This window comes from Ursus arctos, unplaced genomic scaffold, assembly GCF_023065955.2.
Source record: "Ursus arctos isolate Adak ecotype North America unplaced genomic scaffold, UrsArc2.0 scaffold_5, whole genome shotgun sequence".
NCBI lineage: Eukaryota > Metazoa > Chordata > Mammalia > Carnivora > Ursidae > Ursus > Ursus arctos.
In genome coordinates this window covers 10,981,117-11,003,608 of record NW_026623067.1, presented here as the reverse complement: position 1 = coordinate 11,003,608, position 22,492 = coordinate 10,981,117, and the positions used below count along the sequence as shown (strand labels likewise).

The following is a 22,492-nucleotide window of genomic DNA, read 5'->3' as shown; positions in this document are numbered from 1 at the left end:
GGCGCGAAGTGACGCGCGCTCTCATTCGCCGCTGTACTCCCTGCCCCGCCCCTTCTTGTGCTCTGGCCCCACGTTCAGTTCTCTTCCAGACCCGGTCGTGCCCGCACCTCGTCTTCAGTCCTATGAACAGTGCAGACCTACGTCCCTCGCTCCCGTGGTGGCGGTGGTGATGGGCGGTGGGGAGGGGGAGCGGGGTGTGGTGGACGAATGAGGCGGGATGAAGGGAAGTGGCGGTGTCGCGGACTCACTTCCGGAGCACGGGCGGAAGTGGCTGCGGTGGATGGTGGGAGGGGGGAAAGGAGCGCGAGGGGAGGGCCCGGCCGCCGGGGGTCGAGGGGGTGGGGCCTGGGCCGCCTGTCGGGACCCAGCCTGGGGCCTGGACTCCGACCCGGGAGGGCCACGGCTTCCAGCTGAGACCGGGCGGGCGGGATCCAGGTAACGACCCCACGCAGACGGGGCGAGGGTCGTCCGGCGGTAGGGGGGTGGGGGTCAGAGTCTAGGGAGGGTCGCAGTGTCACTCCCTTTCCCCGTGAACACGGAGCACGGGGTTCGGAGGAGAAGGGTGGGAGGAGTTAAACTCATGGCGGGGGGGGGGGGGGGTCATGTGAACGCCACGCCCCTACAGGAAGGAAGGGTGTGTGTGTGTGTGTGTGTGTTTAGGAATAAATTTAGAAGGGAGGGGGCGACGGTGTGTGTGTGAATAAACTTAGAAGAGAGGGGGCGACCGGGGTGGGCTTCCCAACTGAGAAATTGGAACACTGTGCAGCTATTGCTGGCAGGACTCAGGCCTCTATTCCAGGAGAGTGCTCTCAGTGGCCCTGGGAAGGAGTTTGACTGAGATTAGGAATTACATCCCTGGCACAGTTTTGGAAGCAGAGGGGGAGGTGAGGGTAAAGCGAAAAGAGCAAAGAATGTATGTGGAAGGTGCCAGCATCTAGGTCTGGAATGGATTTAGTTCATTCTGGGAGAGCTGACCGGGCGATTAAAACACTGAACACTCTTAAGAAGCTTGGGAGATGTAGGAGATTAGTGTGTGGCAATAACAAGACAAGAGGGAGAAGGAAGAAGGATGTTCTTTTCTATGTTTCTTAGAAGACAGTCTCCATTGATGATAGAGCAGGATAAAGGAATCTAATTTAGGTAAGGGGTCTTAGGAATCCATTTGGGTATATAGTAGATTAGAAAGTGTCATAATGTTTAAATATTCCACAGGTTAACACTGAAATCAGCCTTCTGGCCATGCCGGCTCTATGGCCTGTTTCTTCTCATGAACCCCAGCAGAAGACAGACTGGCCAGTCCTCGCAGTGGATGACTTCCCTTCCCTGAGCAAGCGATGGGATAGAACCTGGGATCTGCCCAACACCAGACTCTGGGCTTAATAAGCCAGCTGAATGAAGGAATGTAACAGGCCCCTGGGAGGGACACTGAACCCTGCAGTGGGGGGGGAGGGGCCTGGACATACCCCTTCCCCCCCAGACTCCTCCCCCTCAGAGTCCACTCAGCCATGGACTTTGGACCTGGATAAGAGGAGAGAAGCTGCACTTTGTTTGGTGTATCTAATTTGGGAGACTAAGTTTTGGAAATGGAGTGCTGGAAGGGGGTTTGATGATCTCCAGGGGAGCAGCTGAGAGAAGAGAAGAAAGGTAAGGTGCCTGTCTCACTTCCCACTTGGTGTCTTGCTGCTCCTGTGCAGAGTATGTTGAGTGGGGCAAATCTGGGGACGCTGCCATTTAGGAGGAGCCTGATGAGAACCCTTACCCTGATGGGTACACCGGAAGCTCCCCCTCTGTGTCACTGTCTTCGAGTGCAGACTTGTTTGCAGCCTCTCTTTACCCAGGCAGGAGGAGTACCTTGTAAGGGGTTGTGTGCAATGGCAATTGTGAAGTTAGGCCTAGGAGAACATGAAAAGAATTTAGGCTTCTGAGGAGAGGAAGGGCCAACACTGAGTCAACACATTTTGGGCTAAATAAGACTCTAGGATAGATTACCTAGGCAGAGACAGGCTGCTGTGCTTTGGGGAACTAACTGAATAGAACTGCCTTGGGGGGAGGGTAGAAGATGGTCTAGATAACTTCCTAAATTGTCTGTCTTCTTCCTCCCTCTCTAAAGGGGTTTAGGCCATGAAACCTTATGCAGACAGCAGAGGAACAGAATACAGGTTTGAGATCAGTTGAATTTTTGTTCTAGCTTTGACATTCTTAGTGTGCAACCCTAGATATGTCGGTTAAGCTCTGCCATGTTCTGTTCACCTGTAAGACGGGGATAACTAACTTTACAGGTACCTCACAGGTTGTTACAGGGAGCAAATGAAATGATAGATTTTGAAAAGTATCCAGGGCCGTGTACATGGAAAACAGTATCATTGACATTGTTTGATAATGCTTGTATAATTGGTACATACAGAAAAACTCCGAATTAGGAGTTCTGCTCTTTTATTTTTTTATTTTTTATTTTTTTTATTTTTTAAGATTTTATTTATTTGACAGAGAGAGACAGCCAGCGAGAGAGGGAACACAAGCAGGGGGAGTGAGAGAGGAAGAAGCAGGCTCCCAGCGGAAGAGCCTGATGTGGGGCTCAATCCCAGAACTCCGGGATCACGCCCTGAGCCGAAGGCAGACGCTTAACTGAGCCACCCAGGCGCCCCACTGCTCTTTTATTGAATTAGTGTATTGGCAAAAGCCTTGGATGTCCTCAATTAAAAGCCTGCCCTGAATTTGTCTCATCTTGTTGCTGTTAAACAATTCCTGGGATATCAAGTGGTGGAAAAGGTGAACCTAGGAGAACTTAGATTGAGGGAATCTGGTCCTAGTGATAAGTGTGCCTGTTTGGGGTAGCAGATTAAAGAGTGGTGGAGGAAAGTGTAAGTCTCAAGGGCCAACTGTGTAGTTAGGAGATGGAGCTCCATTTCTTGGAGTAAATTTTGGGCCTTTTCTTCCTGTGCCATATCCTGGTATTCTCTCCTGCTCTTTAAGATGACAGTTTTTTTGGACTGCCATCTCTTAGCCCTTTATATTTTTGCAGGCTCTGTTCCCACAGACCTATTCATAGTTACCTTCTCACCTCCTTCCTGCTCCTTCCTTGAACTCCGGTTTACCTGTGCCAAGATACCCGATTTTCTCAGTGACATCAAACAGAAAGGAGATGTGTTGGAAATTTTGATAGACAGTGGGGTATGGTGCCTGGGGGCACGGGGCAGGAAGCTAGGCTTCTAGCATCCCTTTGCCTTTTACTAGCTGTGTAACACCTGGACCTAACATTCACTGGGGGGCTGGCAGCAATAACTAAGGTCATTTGCAAGCTGAAAATCATGTATTTGTGACTTACTTTCTTTTTTCCTCCTCCTTCCTTTCTTGCTCGCCTTCCCCCAGTGGTGAGCTGTTCCTTCTCTGGTCTGAGGCTGACTTGGGGCAGTACCTTTCAGGCCAGGCTTCTACTTTAGAAGGTCTAGATTTCAGGGTGGCACATCACCTCCCCCACCTTGGCCCAGCAGATTCCTGGTGCCAGTCCTTGCAAGGCACATCCAGTCTCAGGATGCGTTTGCAGCCCTCATCTTACCTGGAAGACCTGTGAGTGCTTAGAAACACTTAAAGTACCATAGAGCTGTGCTCTATTTATATGGCGCTTATGTTACGTGAAGTGTTCGGCTGTTGGGTCACTTTTCTGTCACCACATTGTTGTAAGGAAGAGAGAGCAGGGATTATTTCCCCAGTTTGATTTGTAAGGGGAAGCTACAGAAGCCCTAAGCACAAAGGGCTTGCCCAAGTGTGGAGAGGCAGACACTGTAATCGCCTGCCCAGTGGTGGGCTGCTTCTGCAGTATCTGACCTGGTAAGGGCCATCTGGATTCTGCTGCAAACCTTCAGGGAGGGAATTCAGTGCCCTGTCAGCCTCTCAGGTAAGACATTTCCTCCCTAGACTGAACCAGAATTCCTCTCCCCTGTCATTTTCACTGAAAGTACTAGTCCTGTGCTCTGCCTGACCCTGTCACAAGATAGCCTTCTCAAGGCAGTCATCGGCCTTCTCGCAGGGGTGCCTTCTCACAGGGGGTACCAGGAACTCAGACCACTTAGCCAGGACCAGTGATAGATTTAACCAAAAGTTGTGGATGTGTTTTAACTGAATTTATTTATACCATTCTCTCATACAAAAGGAATTGTATGTGGCTAACCAAAAGTCTCATTTCACAGACTTTGCTCACTGGTCGTTGTATTAATCTTTTCTCTTTTCTTTGATCTTGATGAGTTGTGTTTCTGGGTCTCCATGGGGAGTGGGGATGTTAGGAGAATGGGAGAGGGAAAAATAGACACAGCACTGATTTAGAACTTTGATTTGACTTCTTCTGATGGTTTCCAGCCAAGATCTGTCTCAAGTGCAGAGCATGAATTCTTTCCAAATTATAAAAAAATTCAGGGTATCTTAGGTATGGTTTATGGGAAGGCAGTTGGAACAGTTTTCACTTCCTTCTCCTTATCTCTCCAGTCCTCTTTTGGAGGTAGTGGTGGTGGGCAGGATACAGTATTTTCACTTCTAATTCTCTCTTATCTTGTGATCAGATCTTCCTATTTCTTCCATTTTCATGTACTCCAATTTCCGTTTCATTCCCAGAATTCAGGCACTTAACTCCTTGTTTCTGCCCTTCTCCCCCCACCCTCCTAAACATCTCCTCATGAAATCTCCATCAACAGCCTAGGGCCTCTTTTCCCAGTCCAGTGTGGCACTTACCACCCTGGCTTCTTGCCTCTCAGACCAAATATTTTCTCTTGTTTCCATCCAAGAATTCAGCCCAAACCAGTTCTCTAACCAGGGTCTCTCTGCTCGGGATGGTCCTTTTGCAGCTGGATAATTTCTACCCTTAGATCTTCCTGTGAGCTTTGGAATTTCAGCAAAGGATTGTAGTCGTTATGGTGTGAGTTCTGGTGCACAAACAATTCCCCATTCTTGTCTCCATTGAACTGCCTTCGATAGAGAAGGATTATTATTAGAGGTGGGAATGTGACATCTCATGGGCTGGTTGGTCTGCCTCACTTTTCAGCATCCTACTATGTCCTTTGTCCTGGAGGGTGATTTTTAGCTCCTGATATCTTGAATCTACAAACCAGTATCTCCCAACTTTTTACACTTTTAGGAATTATCATTTTCCTTCTTACTTTGACATGGAGTGTGAGTGTGTAGGCTTCCCATATCCCCCAACTCCCTTCATAAGGAAAGCATAAAAAGAGGGCAGAGGTGCAGAGACAGTGGCTACTGGCTGGCATGTGAGTGTGGGCTTGCATTTCCTGCCATGGCCCATGAAGTCTGCTCAGCTGGAAACCTTGGAGACACACACACACACACACACACACTCACACTCACGAGTCTAGCCTCAGTGAGGTGTCAGCTCTTTTCTCACTCTGCTCCTTCAGGGCTAGGCTCCAACTGCTTCTACCAGAACCTCCCTGCTGCCCCACTGTGCACCTGTCATGCTGGACACACAGCCATCTTAGAGCATCTGCACTCAAGGGTGTGTAAGAGGAAGGAGTGAGTGCAGGCATGCCTGGGTCTAAAACCTGGCCACGGCCCTCACTAGGTCTTGCGACCCTCAGCCTGTTGGCACTCTGTGGGTCACACTCCTGATCTGTAGAATGGGATGATGATGCGCGCTCTGCAGAGCTGCTGGGAGGGTTCAGCCTGTGGAGGCCTCTGTGCTGTTGGTTTATTTCCTTAGCCCCAGGCAGGGGGTGCCTTTAGGGCATGCCCTGCTCTTTTGTTTCTCTAGAACCCTTCATAATTCCTGGTTTCATGTAGCAACAAGTTAGTAGGTGAAATCAGTCAGTAAGCACACACTGCTAAGTTCCTGCCTGGAACACAGGAGGGAAGTGGATTGGGGGAGGGCCTGGTGCCTGTAGAATGCGTCCTCATCACTTGGTAGGGCTGGCCCTAGACTGGGTGTGCATGAGTAGCCAGTTGTTCTCAGTTCCCCACCCTCACTTCCCAGGATCAGACACAGACATCAAGGCTTTTCCAGGGTGCCCCCTCACCCCCTTTCACAGGGCTACCACAAAATCCTGAGATTAAGTCCTTTGTTCCTTAGGTCTCGTGGTTCTTACCCCCAGGACAAGTCTGTCCTCTGCTCCTGTACTCAGAGTGAACAGCTCTCATTCCCCACCTCGAAAGAAAAAAACAAACAAACAAAAAAAGAAGGTATTTAAAAAAGAAAAAGAAAGGAACAACAGCTGGCCCTTTTCTGCTTTTGGCAGCAGGTGTTTCCTCTCTGGCTTCTTTTTTGGCACCTTGGTTCTTGTTGTCACATCCCTGCACCCTGTGGCCCCTTTGTTGCCCCAGCTCCTCCCTCCCGTAAGCTAGAGTTTAGCAGGTTGACGAGCGCTGTCCCCAGAACCTTGGCCCTGGATTTGGTGAACGCACCATCTGGCTTCCCGGCCTACCTCAGGCAGGGCTCTCCGCATCAACTCTGAGGCTCCAGGCTCTGGGGCTGGGGAGGGCAAGACTTCAGAAATCTCCGCTGGACCGGGTGGAGGGTGTGGCTGGGGTCGGGATTGTGAGCAGGGAAGGGCCCAGTGTAACAGCTGTCAACACAGCGCCTCCTGAAGTTCAGAACCCGGGAAAACTTGGGATGTCCAGACGGCGGGTAATTGCTGAGTCGGGCGGAGGAGGCGGTCCTGGGGAGAAGGGGCCCCCGGCGAGTACTGGCGGCCGGTCCCGCCCCTCGGCCCTCCCGGCCCCGCCCTTCTCGGGGAAGGGCCACGTTGCTCGCCTGGCGGGCCGGCCCGGCGCATGTAGGAAGGACCGGCCGAGAGGAAGGCGCCGGCATCCGCGCGAGCGCCTGGAACGCGCCGGGGCCCCGGGCTCGTTCCCCGCGCCCCGGGGCGGCCCAAGTTCAGGGCCGGGAAGTAGGGAGGACCTGGTGAGTAGGGGCCCGAAAGGCCGGCGTCCGTCAGTTCTGAGGCTTGTCCCGGGGAGGGGATGGAGGTCCGGCTGAAGGAGGCCCCGCGGGAGCGCAGAGGGCGCTCCAGGAGCTCGGGTCCCGGCTGGAGAAGCGGCTCCTTTCCGAGCGCTTCGTATACCCCGACAGCCCTGGAGCCCGGCCGCCCCAGCGAGAAGGACTTCGGCCGGCCCGCCCCGGGTTTCGGCCGCGCACCCCTCCCGAGCCGGGAAGTCGAACTCAGCGTTCCGTTCTCGGAATCCCGGGCCTCCAGCTGTTGGAGGAAGGGTGGGCTCCGCGGGGAGGGAGGCGGTTGTGAAACTCGGTGGTAGGGCGTACGTGGGTGCGGGGCCAGAGGAGGTGGGATTGCTGGAGAAGTTTTGGGGCGCGGGAAGGGGCGGTGGCCTTTCCCCAAACCCCACCCCGGCGTCCTTTCCACTAGTTACTAGGGTTCTTTCTCCTCAGCCGCAAGGAAGAATTGACTCAATGTGAAAAATATGTCAATTGGGAAGAAAACTTTTTCCTACCTGTTAGCTAACGTGTGTGGAGTCGGGGGCTCCTGAGACGTACAGGGCCTCCCATCTTATAACCTGGAGCAGAAGGGCTGTGTGGCCAGTTGATCTGCGTCTGTACTGAACAGTGACCTCCAGGGCGAGGCTCCACCTTGGTTAACCCTTGTCCTGTGGCCTGTTTAATTACTCTTTGCTTTAGGTCCTCACTGGCTGAGAGATCCAGCTTTATTTTCTGTCGTTTGTAACAGTTTTCAGTCCATGGAGCCTTTTCTCTCAGATGCTTCCATCTCCTGAGTCCGCCTCCCATGGTGAATCACCCCTGTCTGACCCCATTACTGGAGACCATTGAGCTCTTCTGGATTCCTACTTCTGTGTCCTTTTCTCAGAGTTAGAAAGCACTGTAGTTATGTTTAACCTCAGTGGCATATGTGACACCTTAAACTCACTTCCTGTTTGGGACATTGGGGAAATTGTCGCTATCCTTTTCATCAGCAGAAACCAGGGAACCTGGGGAAGATCCAAATCGATTCTTTTTCTGTTCAAATAAGGGAACCAAGGCCCAAGTGGGTCGGGTAGCCCAAGGTTACCTGGTTTCCCAGGCTTTTTGCTGCACTAACCTCATGCTTCCTTTCAGCCTTTTCTTTTTCAGGATGAATAACCTGCCTCCCTTTCCTCCTAGGTCTTACTCTCTAAGCTCTTGAATTATTTAGTGTATCTTCTCTGACTTCTTTTCATTTCTTCCGTCCTTGTGAAAGTATGGAGCCTGATACGTGATGCAGGAGTCTAGCAGAGGTCTAATAATGAACAAGAAAGTAATTCAATTAGGTCTCCATTATCTGAGGTGTATTCTGTACTTTGGATTTTTTAGGCAGTGCTTTTTAACATGGTAAGCAAGACAAAGCTAGAAGGGAAAGCCTGTCAATATTACTTTAACTCCCATACTTTTTTTGAAGCTAAGTATGACTTCTCCATTCTTGCTCATGAAGAGAAGTTAACTATCTGGTCTTCTCTTGACATTTAAGAAATAGTTTTGCCAGAGAGGGGGGACTGGCTGCAGAATACCATGGAATCAGGGTATTGGAAAGGGATCTTACAGCTTCTAGGCAGTCCTTCAGAGAAAGAAACAGAGACCCCCAGGAGTTGGTGGGACCTGCTCAGAGCCTCCTGGGTTTTGGCTGAGGGTTTTACACACTAAAAGTGCTCACTCCTCACCTTTCACCACAGTGCAGATGTCCTTGTACTTGGTGGTGTGGATCAGCTGTGTCACTTCTCTAAAGGAGTGTGAAACTCTAGCACATCAGAACTAGTTTTGAATTTGTGCCTTGTGGGCAAATGTCATTAATAACAGAACATCAGGAGCTCAGGTCAGTGTTAAGGACTATTGTTCTATTTTAGAAAAGGAAGGTGTAGCAGATTATATTTTCCCCAAACAGTCACCCCATAAATACCCCATTCCACTTGTTTTTACAAGTGGACATTGTTCTCCACCCACCAGTGGTGGGATCTTTGGTTTTCTCCCTTTGAGTGTGGGCAGGTGTTCATGATTCCTTTGACCTATGAGTAAAAGGCTGGATCATGAAAAAGATACAGTTTCACCTGGTTTATTCTCTTTCTTGGGACACTCATCTTTGGAACCCAGCCATCAAGTTCAGAGGAAACCCAGGCCACGTGAAGAGGCTACGTGGCTGTACTGCAGCCAGCACTTCATCTAATCGTGCTAACGTCAGCCTGCAGACATGTGACAGAATAAGCTTTTGAGGGAGAGTCCGCTCTTGGCTTTTGAGTCTTCCAGCTGAGATCCCAGACATCATGAAGCAGAGACAGGTCAGGCGCTCTGCCCCACTCTCCAAATTCCTGACCTGTTGAAACTGTGAGAGAGAATAAATGGCTGCTATTGAACATTAATGTTTATTGTTCAATAATAGCTATTGGTGAGGAAGGGAATATGAGTAGAGGCAGACCCTCAGATTTTGGACTTGGGGCTTTGAGCACAGAGGACCTTGTGCTTATCAAGGGGTACTTAGATTCTGTTTTACTCATTATTTCAGGTACTTATTGTTATATTACACATCGCCTCAAAACTTAATGGCTTAAAACAGAATCATTTTATTCCTTTCTTAGCTCTGTCGTTCTTGCTCATGGTTGTTCATGAGGTTGCAGCCCCATGTGGCCAGGGCTGGGATCATCTGAAAGGCTTCTGCCCATGTCTGGTGGTTGATGCTTGCTTTTGGCTAGAACCCTAGCTTAGGTTGTGAGCCGGAATGCCTCTAGGTGTCCTGTCCATGTGGCTTGGGCTTCCTCCAACCTCTGTGGCCGTATTCAAAGACCACGCATCTCAGGAGCAACAGGTGGAAACTATATTGCCTTTCATGGACTAGTTTTGCAAATCGTGCATGGTCACTTCCTCTGTAGCCACAGATCAAAGAGAGGGAACATAGACGTTGCATCCCCCACCTCTAGTAGGAGGAATGGCATTAAATCTTTGTAAGAAGAGCTTGTGGGATGGGATATGTGGTGATCATCTTTGGAAAATGTAATCCTTCACTCTCATGCTGCTGGTTTGGTCTTCTTTCTCCCTGATTCATCTAATAATGCAAGCAGTCTGCCGTCTAGTCACTTGAATTTCATATGTGTGTCAAGCACTGTAATAGGGTTAAAGGTCATAGAGCTTTTTTCCTAAGGAGTAAAGTGAGAACCACATAAGCACAGCCACAGATTCTGTTACAGTGTGGAGGGGAGAAACCGGAGGTGTAGAGAGTGTGGTATGAGGGTAGTTGTGGGAAGGCCTGGCTCTGCCTGGGAGCTTATGGAAGGATTTGCCAAACTGGGCTCTAAAGGATGTGCGAGTGCCTACAGTGGGTCCATAGGTGGTATTTCAGGGTGAAGGAGCAGCTGGAGCAAAGACTGCAGCATATAAGTGTACTCACTGGGGGAAATCAGTAGCTTGCTGAAGCCAGAGAATGAGGTTCAGAGATTAGTGGTTGGAGGTGAGCTTGGAAAAGGATGTTTGAGTTAATTTGTTCTGAAGGCCTCGTGTGTCATAATGAAGTTGAGTTGTATTCTGTGGGCAGTGGTAGCCCAGATGGTTTTTAAGGCAGGTTAGTGTCTGACCAGCTGTGCACTCCAAGAAAGAAGGATGCTCTGTTGCTGTTGGGAAGGTTGTTTAGGGGGAAGCAAGATTAGTGACAGGTAGACGAGCTGAGAAGCTACATCAGGAGTTCAGGCTTAAAACAGTAGCTCATAAGGAAAGAGAGTTCAGGTTCAAGGGCTTGAAATGGGACTGTGGCGGTGAATGAGTAACTGTCTCTTCGATTTTCATAATTCGGAAATGCTTGGGGCTGGATATGTTTCAGAATTTATAATTTTTTGGATTTTAAAAAGATGATCTGGTGCATTTATGATGTAGTGTAAAGTGTGAAACAGCACACCATAATCCAGCATCTTGATTTCTGTGGCAAATGTATAAATAGTCACACTAAATGGATAATAAATACTATAAATAGGCTTACATTAGATCACATCAGATTTCACCAAAGGTTTTACTGCCAAATGAGTGTAGGAAACTTCTCTTTTTCAGTGCTATTGGGGCTTGGGAATTGCAGTTTAGGGATTGTGGGTGAGTGGCATCCACACAGAAATCACTTTTTATAGGTCATTGGCAAATCTCTTTGATTGTCAAAGATCCTAGCACAACAGCTTGACTGCACTGGGGGAGCTAGTCCCCATCCTTGAATAGCTTGTAGCTGAGGATATTTAACAGATCTTGAGCAAGAAGTTGCACTGAGGTCAATGATTGTGAAGGAGAGGTAGACTTCACATTGTCTGACATCTTCCCTGGCAGAGACATGAGTGAGAGCACACCAAGTGAAGGGGGGAGGGAAGAACAGACCAGTCGTACAGGCACATGCAGAGGCCTTGAGGCAGGCTCAGGTGTTTGTAGCCCAGAAGGATCTAGTAGAGTGGAACAAAGAGAGCCAGCTAGAGAAGGGACAGAGGAATGACTGGCTAGCATTAATGTCACAGCTGGGCACTATTCTAAACACCTGATACAGATGATCTCACCCAGTCTTTACAGCAGTCCAGTGAGGTATTCTATTATGATTTCCATCTTAGAGGTGAGAAGATTGAGTTTCAGAGATGTGAAAAAAATGTGGGGTGGTGCCAAGCATTTGTTTGGCTTGCCCTTGTTACTCCTGATGGTAGGGGGGAGAGCAGTACTTCCTCGATAAATGTGTTGGCTTGCTGGCCAAAGGCTGGGCTGGCCTTTGGGGCTTTATCATCCGTCAGGCACTGCCAGCTGCTGGAGAGCACGTGTGCTTGTGTACACACACACACCATTCGTTAACTTCCATATAGAGAGGAGGATCCGTCCTGGAGAGCATGTGAAGAAGCAGTAGGGAACAGCACTGGGACTCTGAGTCTGTGTAGAGAAGCAGTGGGGCCTGGGAATAGACATGTTGTGTTCTCTATGGAAAGAGGAGTAAATTCTGTTTCACAATTTAGAAAAAATGGTCATGGTCTGGAGAATGAGGGCCTGAGCCCTAAGGTAGAGGCCTGGGCAGGACTGGGACAGCTGTTTCCTGTGGGCCATCCAGCCACGCTTGATGTTCACAAACTTGCTTAGAGTCCAGTCCTCTGAAAGATTGAGAAGATTGCTTTGATCTGCATGGCTTAGAAGGATGGGGGGAGGGTTCTAGGCGGAAGTGGATGTGGCCACTAGTTCCTAATGTCTGGAGAACAGTGAAGGCATGTCATCTGCAGGGTAGAGAGGATGTGGTTCCTTGGGTTTTGCCACCAGTCTAAGAGCTTGCCGGTCTGAGGTGGCTTGTTGATAAGTCAGAGACAGGTCTGCTCCTCCAGCCTTGAGAATAGCATTTCAGAGGATGGAGTTCAGTCTCTTTTTTCCTTCCTCCAACGCTTTATCTAAAGACTTTTCCTGCCCAGTCAGTTAGGAGGCAGGAATTCAGGGCATGGGGAATCCTGGCCAGGAGATTGGAGGGAAAGATCCAACAATGACCATATCCTGAGGGGGAGTGAGGAAGAAACTAGAAATCTGTTGTCTCTCTCTTCTAGGAAACTCTGATTTGTATATGAGCACTGATATAGCATGGGAATTTAATGACACAGTAAAGTGGAAATGGACTTGAGTTTTCGAGGAGATTGGTACTATGGAGTTGTTGGGGGTGGATGGTTTCTCAGAGGAAGACAGGTGGTGGTGGTGGTGGTGGTGTTGGTGGTGGTACTGGTACTGGTACTGGTACTGGCAGGGGCTGGGGGAGTCTCCCCAGGAGGGAGACAGAATCCAGGTTCCTTTAGATACCCTTCAGGATCAACACTTTGATCCTTTGACACTGGATCTGCCTGCTCTCAAGAGCCCAGAAGTGCAGAGATGAGATCCGGAACCTGAGATTTTGGCGTTTGTGAGGCAGAGGGTAACTGGCAGAGCAGCAGGCACAAGAGGGCACATACCTGAAGCTTTAGGTGTGAAGAGTGGAGACTAGAAGTAGGAAAGCCAGGGAGAGAGTTGCATGGTGGGTAATGTCAGCTGTCTGGAAACTGGAGGATGTGGTAGATCCTTTCGAGTAGTGAGTTCTGGTGGAGTAAGATGTGTGTCCCGGTCCCTTCCCAGAGCCTATCAGAGAGCAGGTGTGTGATGAGTGATTAAGGAGTTGAGTGATTAAGGAGTTGAGTGATTAAGGATTTGAGTGATTAAGGAGTTCAGGACAAATGGATTGTTTCAGTTGCCCCTACTGATCTGCCTAACTGGGGCCATATTGGACAAAGCTAGTCAGAGCTGTGGGCCACGTCCCCATATTGAGTTTAAGAAAGTTTATTTGGAAATAATTTCAATTTATAAAAAAGATGCAAGAATTAAAATGGTATAAGGACACTCATTCCTTTACTCAGATTCACTCTGTTATCATTTTGCTACATCTGCTTGCTCTCTATGTATACATGATATTTTTTTTTCTGACCCATTTGAGAAGTGGCATCTGTCATGGCTGTCTGCTCCTGATTACTTCAGTCTGAATTAGCTAAGAATTGGGATATTATTTTCCATAGCCACAGTATGGCTATTTGTCAGTCCACATTGATACTTTAATTGAGTGTACATTCCAATTTTGTCATTTGACCCAGTAATATCTTTTTTTAAAGAAAAAGTTTAATTGAGGTATAATTGACATAGAGTCAAGTGTACATATTTAAAATGTGCAGTTTGATAAGTTTGTATGTGTGTATACACCCATGAAACTATTACCCCAATCAAGATAATAGCAAAGTTTCCTACTGTCCCTTTGTAATACCTTCCCTCACTGCATCCATGCCTAGGCAACCACTGATCTGCGTTCTGTCACTATAGATTATTTTGTATTTTCTGGAGATTTATATAAGGGGAGTCAGTGTATATGCTCTTCTTTCGGTCATCCACATATCACATGATTATTTGAGATTCATCCATGTGTTGTGTGTATCAATAGTTTATTCCTTTGAATATTACTCCATTTTACAGGAAAGCCACGGTTTGTTTATATGTACTCCTCTGTTGATGGTCATTGGGTTTTCCCAGGTTTTGGTGATTATGAATGAAGCTGCTATAAACATTCCAGATAGTTTTTGTGTGAACATATGTTTTCATTTCCCTTGGGTCTATATCTAAGAGTGGACTTGGTCGCTCTCTGTCTAGTATTTTGACAAAGTACCAAACTGGTATAAAAGGACATTAGTTCCATACCTCACACCATATACAAAAATTAACTCAAAATGAACCATAAACCTGGAACTATAAAACCTGAAAGAGAAAACATAGGAAAGGATATGTTTGATTTTGGCAAAGATCCCTTTAGATACAATGTGAAAAGCATGATCGGTAAAAGATGAAACCCTTGATAATAGAATATCATTAAAATTAAGAACTTCTGTTTTTCATTTGACACTGTTAAGACAACTGTTTGAATTTTTGCATCTGATGGATGAGAAATTTTATCTTAGTATATTTTAATTTGCATTTTTCTTATAAGTGAAATTGAGTATCTTTTCATATGTCTAAGGACCATTTCAGTATCTTTTTGTGAGTTGCCCTTGTCTAAAGACAAGGAGTTTTGGCTTTTTACCCCCTCAGTTTAAAAGTTCTTTGTCTCTTAGACTATTGGCTTTTTATTTGTATGTATATAGCAACTATTCTCTCCCAGTTTGTCTTTAACTTGGCTAATGATGTTTATATCATGCAAAAGTGTTTTACTTATTACTGCATCTTGATTTTGAATCCAACTTAGAAAGCCTTTCTCTGCACCCAGGTTATAGAGGAATTGACCCATATTTTCTTCTAGCACTTGTATAGTTATATTTTTTATATTTAGATCTCTAATCCACTTGGAAGTTTTTCTTCTGTACAGATCTAATTTTGTTTTTCCAAGTAGCTATATAGTTGTTATAACAACTAAGAAGACCATTTTTTTGCCCTAGTAATTTTAAGTCTCACCTGTATCATATATTAGGTTTCTACATGGTTTTGGGTCTATTTTCTGTAGTTTAAATTGTATTCCTTTGGATGATCTGTGTATTTACCAACTAGCATCACATAGTTTTAATTATAGAAGCTTTGTAATGTGTAATATTTTAATGGCTGGTAGGGCTAGTCCCTCTTTCACACCTTGTTTTCATTATTTTCCTAGATGATCTTGTACTTTTTTTTCTTTTTTTTAAATTTAAATTCAGTTAGCCAGCATATAGTGCATCAGTTTTTGATGTGATGTTCAGTGATTCATTCGTTGCATGTAACACCCAGTGCCCATCACATTACTGTCAGTTTGTCTAGCTCCCAAAAAAACGTATTTTTATTGAGATTTCTGATGATGCTGAGATGTCCTAACCAAGAACAAGGATATGTAAGTCCTCTTTTGTGTCTCTCAGGAACCATAATCTTGTCCTGTAGGTTTAGAATATTTCTTGATAAGTGTATTCTTACATAGTTTACCATTTTTATGGCTGTCATAAATAGGGTTTTCTCATCCATTGTGACTTGTAATGAGTTATTATTTGTGGATATGAAGGTTATTGATTTGTGCGTGTTAATTTTTATATCCTGCTACTTTGCTCAATTCTTCAGTTGTTTGGGTTTGTTATATCATTAATTCTGTTAGAGTTTCTCAGGCATATTCTTACAGTATCAACAAATAGAGATAGTCATGCTGCTTTTTCCACTTCTGCCTTTGCCTCTGTAGTCCATTCACATCGGTTGATTCCTTCAACTGAATGTTAAATAGTCATATAAATGGTGGGCAGCTTGGCTTTGCCCCTGACCTTTGTGGGAATTCCTCTAGGGCTTCCTTGTTAGGTAAGGTCTGGCTTTAGCCTAGAGGTGTGATGTTAGAGTTTTTATTTTTATTTCTTTAAAAGATTTTATTTATTTATTTGAGAGAGAGGGGAACACTGGCTCGTGAGCTGGCAGGACAGGCAGAGGAAGGGAAACTCTAGCAGGCTCCCCGCTGAGCCCAGAGCCCCTGCCTGCTCCATCTCAGGACCCTGAGATCTTGACCTGAGCTGATACCAAGAGTTGATGCTTCACTGACTGAGCCACCCTGATATTAGAGTTTTTAAGTCAGTAATCTTTGAGCAGTTTGATTTGAGGAATGGGAGACAGGTGGTCTCACCTCCAGCCCTGCCCCTAAGCTCTGGATGGAAGATGGAACTGAAGTCTGTCAGGTATGGAAGGGAAAGTAGAATTCCCTTGCTTCCTCCTTTATAGCATCCCTCTCTACTAAGCCCTCAAACCATATTGCTTTTCTGAGGACTCCTGGACTCATTCTGGAGTGGGGAAGTATCCCAGATTAGGAGATGGGCAGCTGTTTTCTAAGAGAGCTCTGGGGTCAACCTCCTGGCCCTTCCTACCCCACTGTTGCTCCTATTGTTGGCAGCCCCTCCAGCCCCCAGACCTCCCCCCCAGGATGGCCCCGTGCCTTTGTGATGAAGGTCGGTTTTCTCTGTCCTGTCCTCAGGTGCATGGCTGCGTCCTAATCCCGAAGGCCAGAGAGCGCGTCCCTGGGGCTGAAGACGTGAAGTAGGCCAGCCAAGGGCAGCCTCGCGCCCCACCCCTGCCGGCCCGCCCCGCGGGGGCCAGGATGCTGAAGAAGCAGTCTGCAGGGCTTGTGCTGTGGGGCGCCATCCTCTTCGTGGCCTGGAACGCCCTGCTGCTGCTCTTCTTCTGGACGCGCCCGTCGCCCGGCAGGCTGCCGTCGGACAGCGCCCTGGATGACGACCCTGCCGGCCTCACCCGCGAGGTGATCCGCCTGGCCGAGGACGCGGAGGTGGAGCTGGAGCGGCAGCGGGGGCTGCTGCAGCAGATCCGGGAGCATCATGCCCGCTGGAGCCAGCGCTGGAGGGCGCCCACCGCCGCCGCGCCCGCCCCGCCACGCGCGCCCGCGTCCTCCGCGCCGGTCGTGATCCCCATCCTGGTGATCGCGTGTGACCGCAGCACTGTGCGGCGCTGCCTGGACAAGCTGCTGCACTACCGGCCGTCGGCCGAGCGCTTCCCCATCATCGTCAGCCAGGACTGCGGCCACGAGGAGACTGCGCAGGTCATCGCGTCGTACGGCAGTGCCGTCACGCACATTCGGCAGCCGGACCTGAGTAGCATCGCCGTGCCCCCCGACCACCGCAAGTTCCAGGGCTACTACAAGATCGCGCGCCACTACCGCTGGGCGCTGGGCCAGGTCTTCCACCGCTTCAAGTTCCCGGCCGCCGTGGTGGTGGAGGACGACCTGGAGGTGGCACCAGACTTCTTCGAGTACTTTCAGGCCACGTACCCGCTGCTGCGGGCCGACCCCTCCCTCTGGTGTGTGTCCGCCTGGAACGACAACGGCAAGGAGCAGATGGTGGACTCGAGCAAGCCCGAGCTGCTCTACCGCACGGACTTCTTCCCGGGTCTGGGTTGGCTGCTGCTGGCCGAGCTCTGGGCTGAGCTGGAGCCCAAGTGGCCCAGGGCCTTCTGGGACGACTGGATGCGCAGGCCCGAGCAGCGGCAGGGCCGGGCCTGCGTGCGGCCCGAGATCTCCAGAACCATGACCTTTGGCCGCAAGGGCGTGAGCCACGGGCAGTTCTTTGACCAGCACCTCAAATTCATCAAGCTGAACCAGCACTTCGTGCCCTTCACCCAGCTGGACCTGTCCTACCTGCGGCAGGAGACCTATGACAGAGATTTCCTCGCCCGCGTCTATGGGGCTCCCCTGCTACAGGTGGAGAAAGTGAGGACCAGTGAGCGGAACGAGCTGGGGGAGGTGCGGGTGCAGTACACCGGCAGGGACAGCTTCAAGGCCTTTGCCAAAGCCCTGGGAGTCATGGACGACCTCAAGTCCGGAGTCCCCAGGGCCGGCTACCGGGGCATCGTCAGCTTCCTGTTCCGGGGTCGCCGCGTCCACCTGGCCCCTCCGCAGACCTGGGATGGCTATGATCCTAGCTGGAATTAGCTGCGCCTGCCTGTCCCTCCAGGCTCCTTCCTTGCCGTATCACGGGCTGAGATGGGACCGTGTCCCTGGGCTGCATCGTCCTCTCTGTGTGTCTCTCTTGGGTACACTTACCTTTTCTTTTTCTTTTTTCTTTCTTTCTTTCTTTCTTTCTTTCTTTCTTTCTTTCTTTCTTTCTTTCTTTCTTTCTTTCTTTCTTTTTTTTCTTTTTCGAATGGCATTCAAGAGCACAGAGGGTAAGGTGAGGGCCATTCTCCTGTTCTCAAGGGGGTCAAATCAGGGGAACCTTTCAGGGGTATGTTGGGCGGTATTAAGCAGGAAACCACTGTGTGGTAAGGGGACACTTGGGCATGTTGGGGCCACAGACTTCCATGTTCCAGGTTTTCTCCCAGAGCATCTGCAGCTTTAGCTCTCTTGACCTGCTCTCTTTCCCGTGTCCTGGCTCTTCCAACCAAGGTATGAGCTCACCTCCTGTATCTGCTCCCCATTCCCACCTTCCCCCAGTTTGAGGGGTTGTTGGGTTATTTGAAAAGGGGACTTATCTGTGGCCAAAATGAGACTAACCAAAGGGGTGTCATCATCAGAATCTGGGTGGAGCTATTGGGCTTTCAGGGTTTACCGCCACCCACCCCTATTTCTCTTCTACCGCTTTCCTTATCCCTGACCACCTCTCTGCTCTTCCTTCCTTGCAGCTTAGCAGTTTGTGATTCTAGGATGGAAAGTGGAAGGGGGAGAGCAAAACTTCTCAGCTTATTTCCAGAAGTGGGGGGGAAACGTGGTAAGGAGAAAGCCTTGGTGTGCTGGGACACTCCTCCCTCATCCTGCCTCAAAGAAACAGACTCTGTCCCTGGGTCCTGGCCTTTCTAAAAATTGATCCCTTCCCTTTTGTTGTAGGAGGTATCACGCTGGCTTTGTGGAAGAGAGATTGCTCCTCTTGTCCTTTTTCCCCAGGGGTTTGGTGCACAGGCTCCTCCCTGAAGGTTGAGGCATCCAGCGGCCCTCTCAGGATGAGGTGGAGCAGTGGAGACAGGATGGCTCCTGCCTTCCTCCCCTATCCCCCCGGGCATTCCCTTGTCTGCTCAGATTAGGATGAGGATGGCAGGTTGGAGAGCAGCGTGTTTGTTTTTGCTTCTGGGTTGACCTCAGTTCATGGAAGAAAGTTGAAGCTACAGAATTATTTTCAAAAATAAAGGCTGAATTGTCTGAAAAACTGTGTGTGTGTGTTTATGTCTCCTGGAACAGGAGGAGAGGGTGGAGAAGGCGGTGAAGGGTAGAGGAAGAAAGAAAAAGGGAGAACAAGGGCTGAGGCAGAGGCCTGGATGGCAAGAGGAAGTGGATCAGCTAAAGGGAGGAAAGCAGATGACCGGAAGCCGGGAGCTGGGAGGGGCTGGGTGTGAGAGAAAGGCCAGGCCTGGAGGTGGGGGGAGGTGGTCCATGGCTAGCGTCCCTGCTGCTAATCTCTGGAGTTGGGCTGTGAGCCCTTGATGGACTTGAGCTTGCTGTCAGCCTGCAGGCCTGGTCTGGGAGGACCCAGGCCGTCCCTGACAAAGTGGGTGCTGTGTGCTGGGTGCCACATTTCCTGGGCCTGCCCCTGAGCTCCAGGATGCAGAGCTGATACCAGGGTGAGCACTGTCAGTGAGTGGCTCGCACAGTCCTGACCGTGATCCCAGTGAGAATGCCTTTTGTACTGCCGCCTAGAACACACACACAGCTGGCCAGCAGTTCCTGAGACTGACATCATGTGAAACACATGCTGAGAGTTTCTGTTCTCTGTTCTTTCTTTTTTTGATGATGCATTAGTGGGTTTGGAAATCCTGGGTAGGTGACTTTGTTCACCAATACTATTCTGGAGCTTCTCACATGTGAACTGTGGAGGGAGCGGGTCCGGCCTCCCTTCTCCTAGGCTGAGTGGGGAATGCTGAGTGTGCTAAGGGAACCGGGGTCAGACATTCACTTTAATCTTCCAGATTTTTGTAGAGCTAGTTTTGTCTTCCCATGTGCTCCTAGATGGGTCATTTAACCCTGTTTTGGGGGAGGGAGATGGTCGTTATCCATGATTTGCAGACAGGGAAAGGCCCAGTGACACACTGGGCCAGGAGTACTTTGGCTGCCAAACTCCATGTTCTTAGCACTAAATGTATTCAACAATTGCTCACCAAGCACATTGTTCTGAGAGCTCTGTGGTTAACATGAACTCATTTAATCCTCAAAGCGGTTGTGAGTGGTAAGAACTCCTGTTTTACAGGTGAGGAGATGGGCGCAGAGAGGTTCCTTTGCCCAAGGCCACACACCTGGTTGGCGTGGAGTGGTGGATTCGAACGGGGCCCAAGCTGTTAACTACCACCTAACACTGGACTGTCCCCTTTCTTTCTTTTTTTTTTTTTTTAAAGCTTTTATTTATTTATTTGACAGAGACAGACAGCGAGAGAGGGAACATAAGCAGGGGGAGTGGGAGAGAAAGAAGTAGGCTCCCAGCGGAGAAGCCTGATGTGGGGCGTGATCCCAGCGTTCTGGGATTCCAGAATGCTGGGATCACGCCCTGAGCTGAAGGCAGACGCTTAACGACTGCTCCACCCAAGCGCCCCCTGGACTGTCCCCTTTCTATCCTTTACTGCTTCCTCAGGGATGCCTCCTCAGTCTCCTCTGTACTCTGGTCTCCCCTCCATCAAGCCCCAGGGTGGTGGATGGGGCCGGACTTCCTGGCCAAGCAGCAGCAAGGTCTGCCTGAGGTGGTGGGCTGGGCGGGGGAAGAACTCCCCCCACCTCCGCCGCCCGCCCAGAGAGATTTCAGAGGAGGTGCTGCTCTTCGAAGATACTGGCTGATTTCTCCGGTTTCTCCTGAAGCAAAGAGAACTTTCAGGGGTCTCTGTGTCCTGTTTCTCCTCCTTCTGATGTAGGTCCTCAGGCCAGGTTTGCCCGGTCAAATCATCTGCTATTGTGGTTCATGTGTACGTGGCTGCTCTCCTTGAAGAGCCATGATCCTCCCGGGATGCAAAGCTTGTAGAAATACCGAATGCAGGCCCTGCAGGGAGGCAGTGTGCTTGTGGGAACAGCTGCTGCTCACACCAGGACACCACTTCTCTGGCTTGGCCTTGGCACTTCTGCCTCTGCCTTGTCCTGCAGCCCTTCCTCCACTTCCTGCTCCTGGTTCCCGAGAACCATTGTTTCCACCTTCCCTCCATGAGTCTTCCCTCCACCAGTCTCTTGGCCTTTGCTGTTGTTAAATAACAAATATTCAAGTAAATTTTAAAGATCTAATTGGCCTTATTGAACGGTTCATGATCAGGCAGCATCCTGTCTAAGAAGTAGAAAGGAGTTCTAAAGGGCTACAGAAAGGGAAGGTTTTTAAAGGCAGGACAAGGAAGTCATAAACAGAAAAAAAAAAAATTGTTATTTTGGATAAGGTCACCTCCCTTTGGGGAACAAAGGGGTCTTAGGTGGATTACCTCATCAGTGCTGACTAGGAAATTCCAAACTGGTTGAAACTACATTCCTGGGGGAGATTGAAACTGCAATCCAGTTAGGTATGAAACCCTGTTTGGTCCCATGGGTTTAGCCCAAGTGACTCCATTTTGGATCTATTATTTCTTTTTCACAGTCTTCTCTCTTTTCTGGATCACCCTGGTGGAGTCTCACTTGTGAGGTGAGTCACCTTTGGTGTGGACAAATGGGTGGAGTCCTTGACCATGCTCTCCCCGAGCTGACCCACCTGGGTGAGCTAGGAATCCTGTCAGGGCTGAGGGGCAAGGGCTAGGAGGGGGACATGGGGACCAGGGTACAGTAGGGGACCGAGGGTGGGAGCAGGGGCTGAGACTGGGGCCTTGGCTGGGCTGGAGGGGTCTGTGTTTAATGTTAGATACAACGCCCTTTTAAAATGAAAAGTAGGGGCACCTGGGTGGCTCAGTCGGTTGGGTGGCTGCCTTTGGCTCAGGTCATGATCCCAGGGTCCTGGGATCGAGCCCCACATTGGGCTCCTTGCTTAGCAGGGAGCCTGCTTCTCCCTTGCCTGCAGCTCCCCCTGCTTGTGCTCTCTCCCTCCCTTTCTCTTTGTGTCAAGTAAATAAAATCTTAAAAAAATAATAAAAAACCATGAAAAGTATAATTTACTTTTTTCTTATTACAAAAGCAATACATGTTCACTTTAGAAAATCAGGAAGCAGATAATAATAAAAACATTCACACTTCCACATGCCCCTCATCTCTGTTTATACCTACCAGGTTTCTTTCTTGCATAAATAAATAAAACATTTATTCGTCAATAAAATGCATGAAGTTACAGAAATATTTATTTGGCTTTATATGAGTTGAACACTTAAAACTCTACACATTGTTTCATAAGCATGTCAAATATTTACCTTCACCCTGATTTTCCTCATTTACCCTCTTTCTTCATAATCTTCAACAAATGCTGGGTTTCAGGCTTCCTGACAGGATTTCTGTAGAGATCAGTGGTTTGTATCCAGTGGGGCCCTTGAACCTCCCTCCGTTGTCCCATCCACCCTCTGTCTAACCTGGGCAAGTCAGAGTTTATACTTGGAGCAGAGGGGAGGGGAGGGGGGAACCCCACCTCTTTTGTTCTGAGGCACAGAGACCAGGCCTGT

General features: G+C 49.1%; 1 protein-coding gene and 1 long non-coding RNA gene across 5 annotated transcripts; one reads left to right on the top strand and one right to left on the bottom strand.

The window, feature by feature from the left end:
* Positions 1 to 43: 43 nt before the first annotated feature.
* Positions 44 to 19,101, top strand: MGAT1 (alpha-1,3-mannosyl-glycoprotein 2-beta-N-acetylglucosaminyltransferase). 4 transcript variants are annotated; one of them, XM_026507653.4, is made up of 3 exons: positions 44 to 163; positions 1,213 to 1,644; positions 16,428 to 19,101. In XM_026507653.4, exon 3 carries the CDS (start codon positions 16,551 to 16,553, stop codon positions 17,892 to 17,894), a length of 1,344 nt encoding a protein of 447 aa, XP_026363438.1. In that variant the 5' UTR covers positions 44 to 163; positions 1,213 to 1,644; positions 16,428 to 16,550; the 3' UTR covers positions 17,895 to 19,101. The 4 variants fall into 4 exon arrangements, with proteins under 4 accessions (XP_026363438.1, XP_026363439.1, XP_026363436.1 ...); XM_026507654.4 differs by having other exon boundaries at positions 44 to 176; XM_026507651.4 differs by lacking the exon at positions 44 to 163 and adding an exon at positions 311 to 435.
* On the bottom strand, positions 4,107 to 9,267 carry LOC113261526 (uncharacterized). Its single transcript, XR_003318392.4, has 3 exons — positions 6,423 to 9,267; positions 6,087 to 6,145; positions 4,107 to 4,956 (listed from the first exon to the last, which is right to left on the bottom strand). It is a non-coding gene; the product is annotated as an uncharacterized LOC113261526 (long non-coding RNA).
* Positions 19,102 to 22,492: the final 3,391 nt, after the last annotated feature.

Bases quoted from the DNA above. Each gene is read 5' to 3' on its own strand.
- MGAT1 (XM_026507653.4), top strand. From the start codon at position 16,551: ATGCTGAAGAAGCAGTCTGCAGGGCTTGTGCTGTGGGGCGCCATCCTC.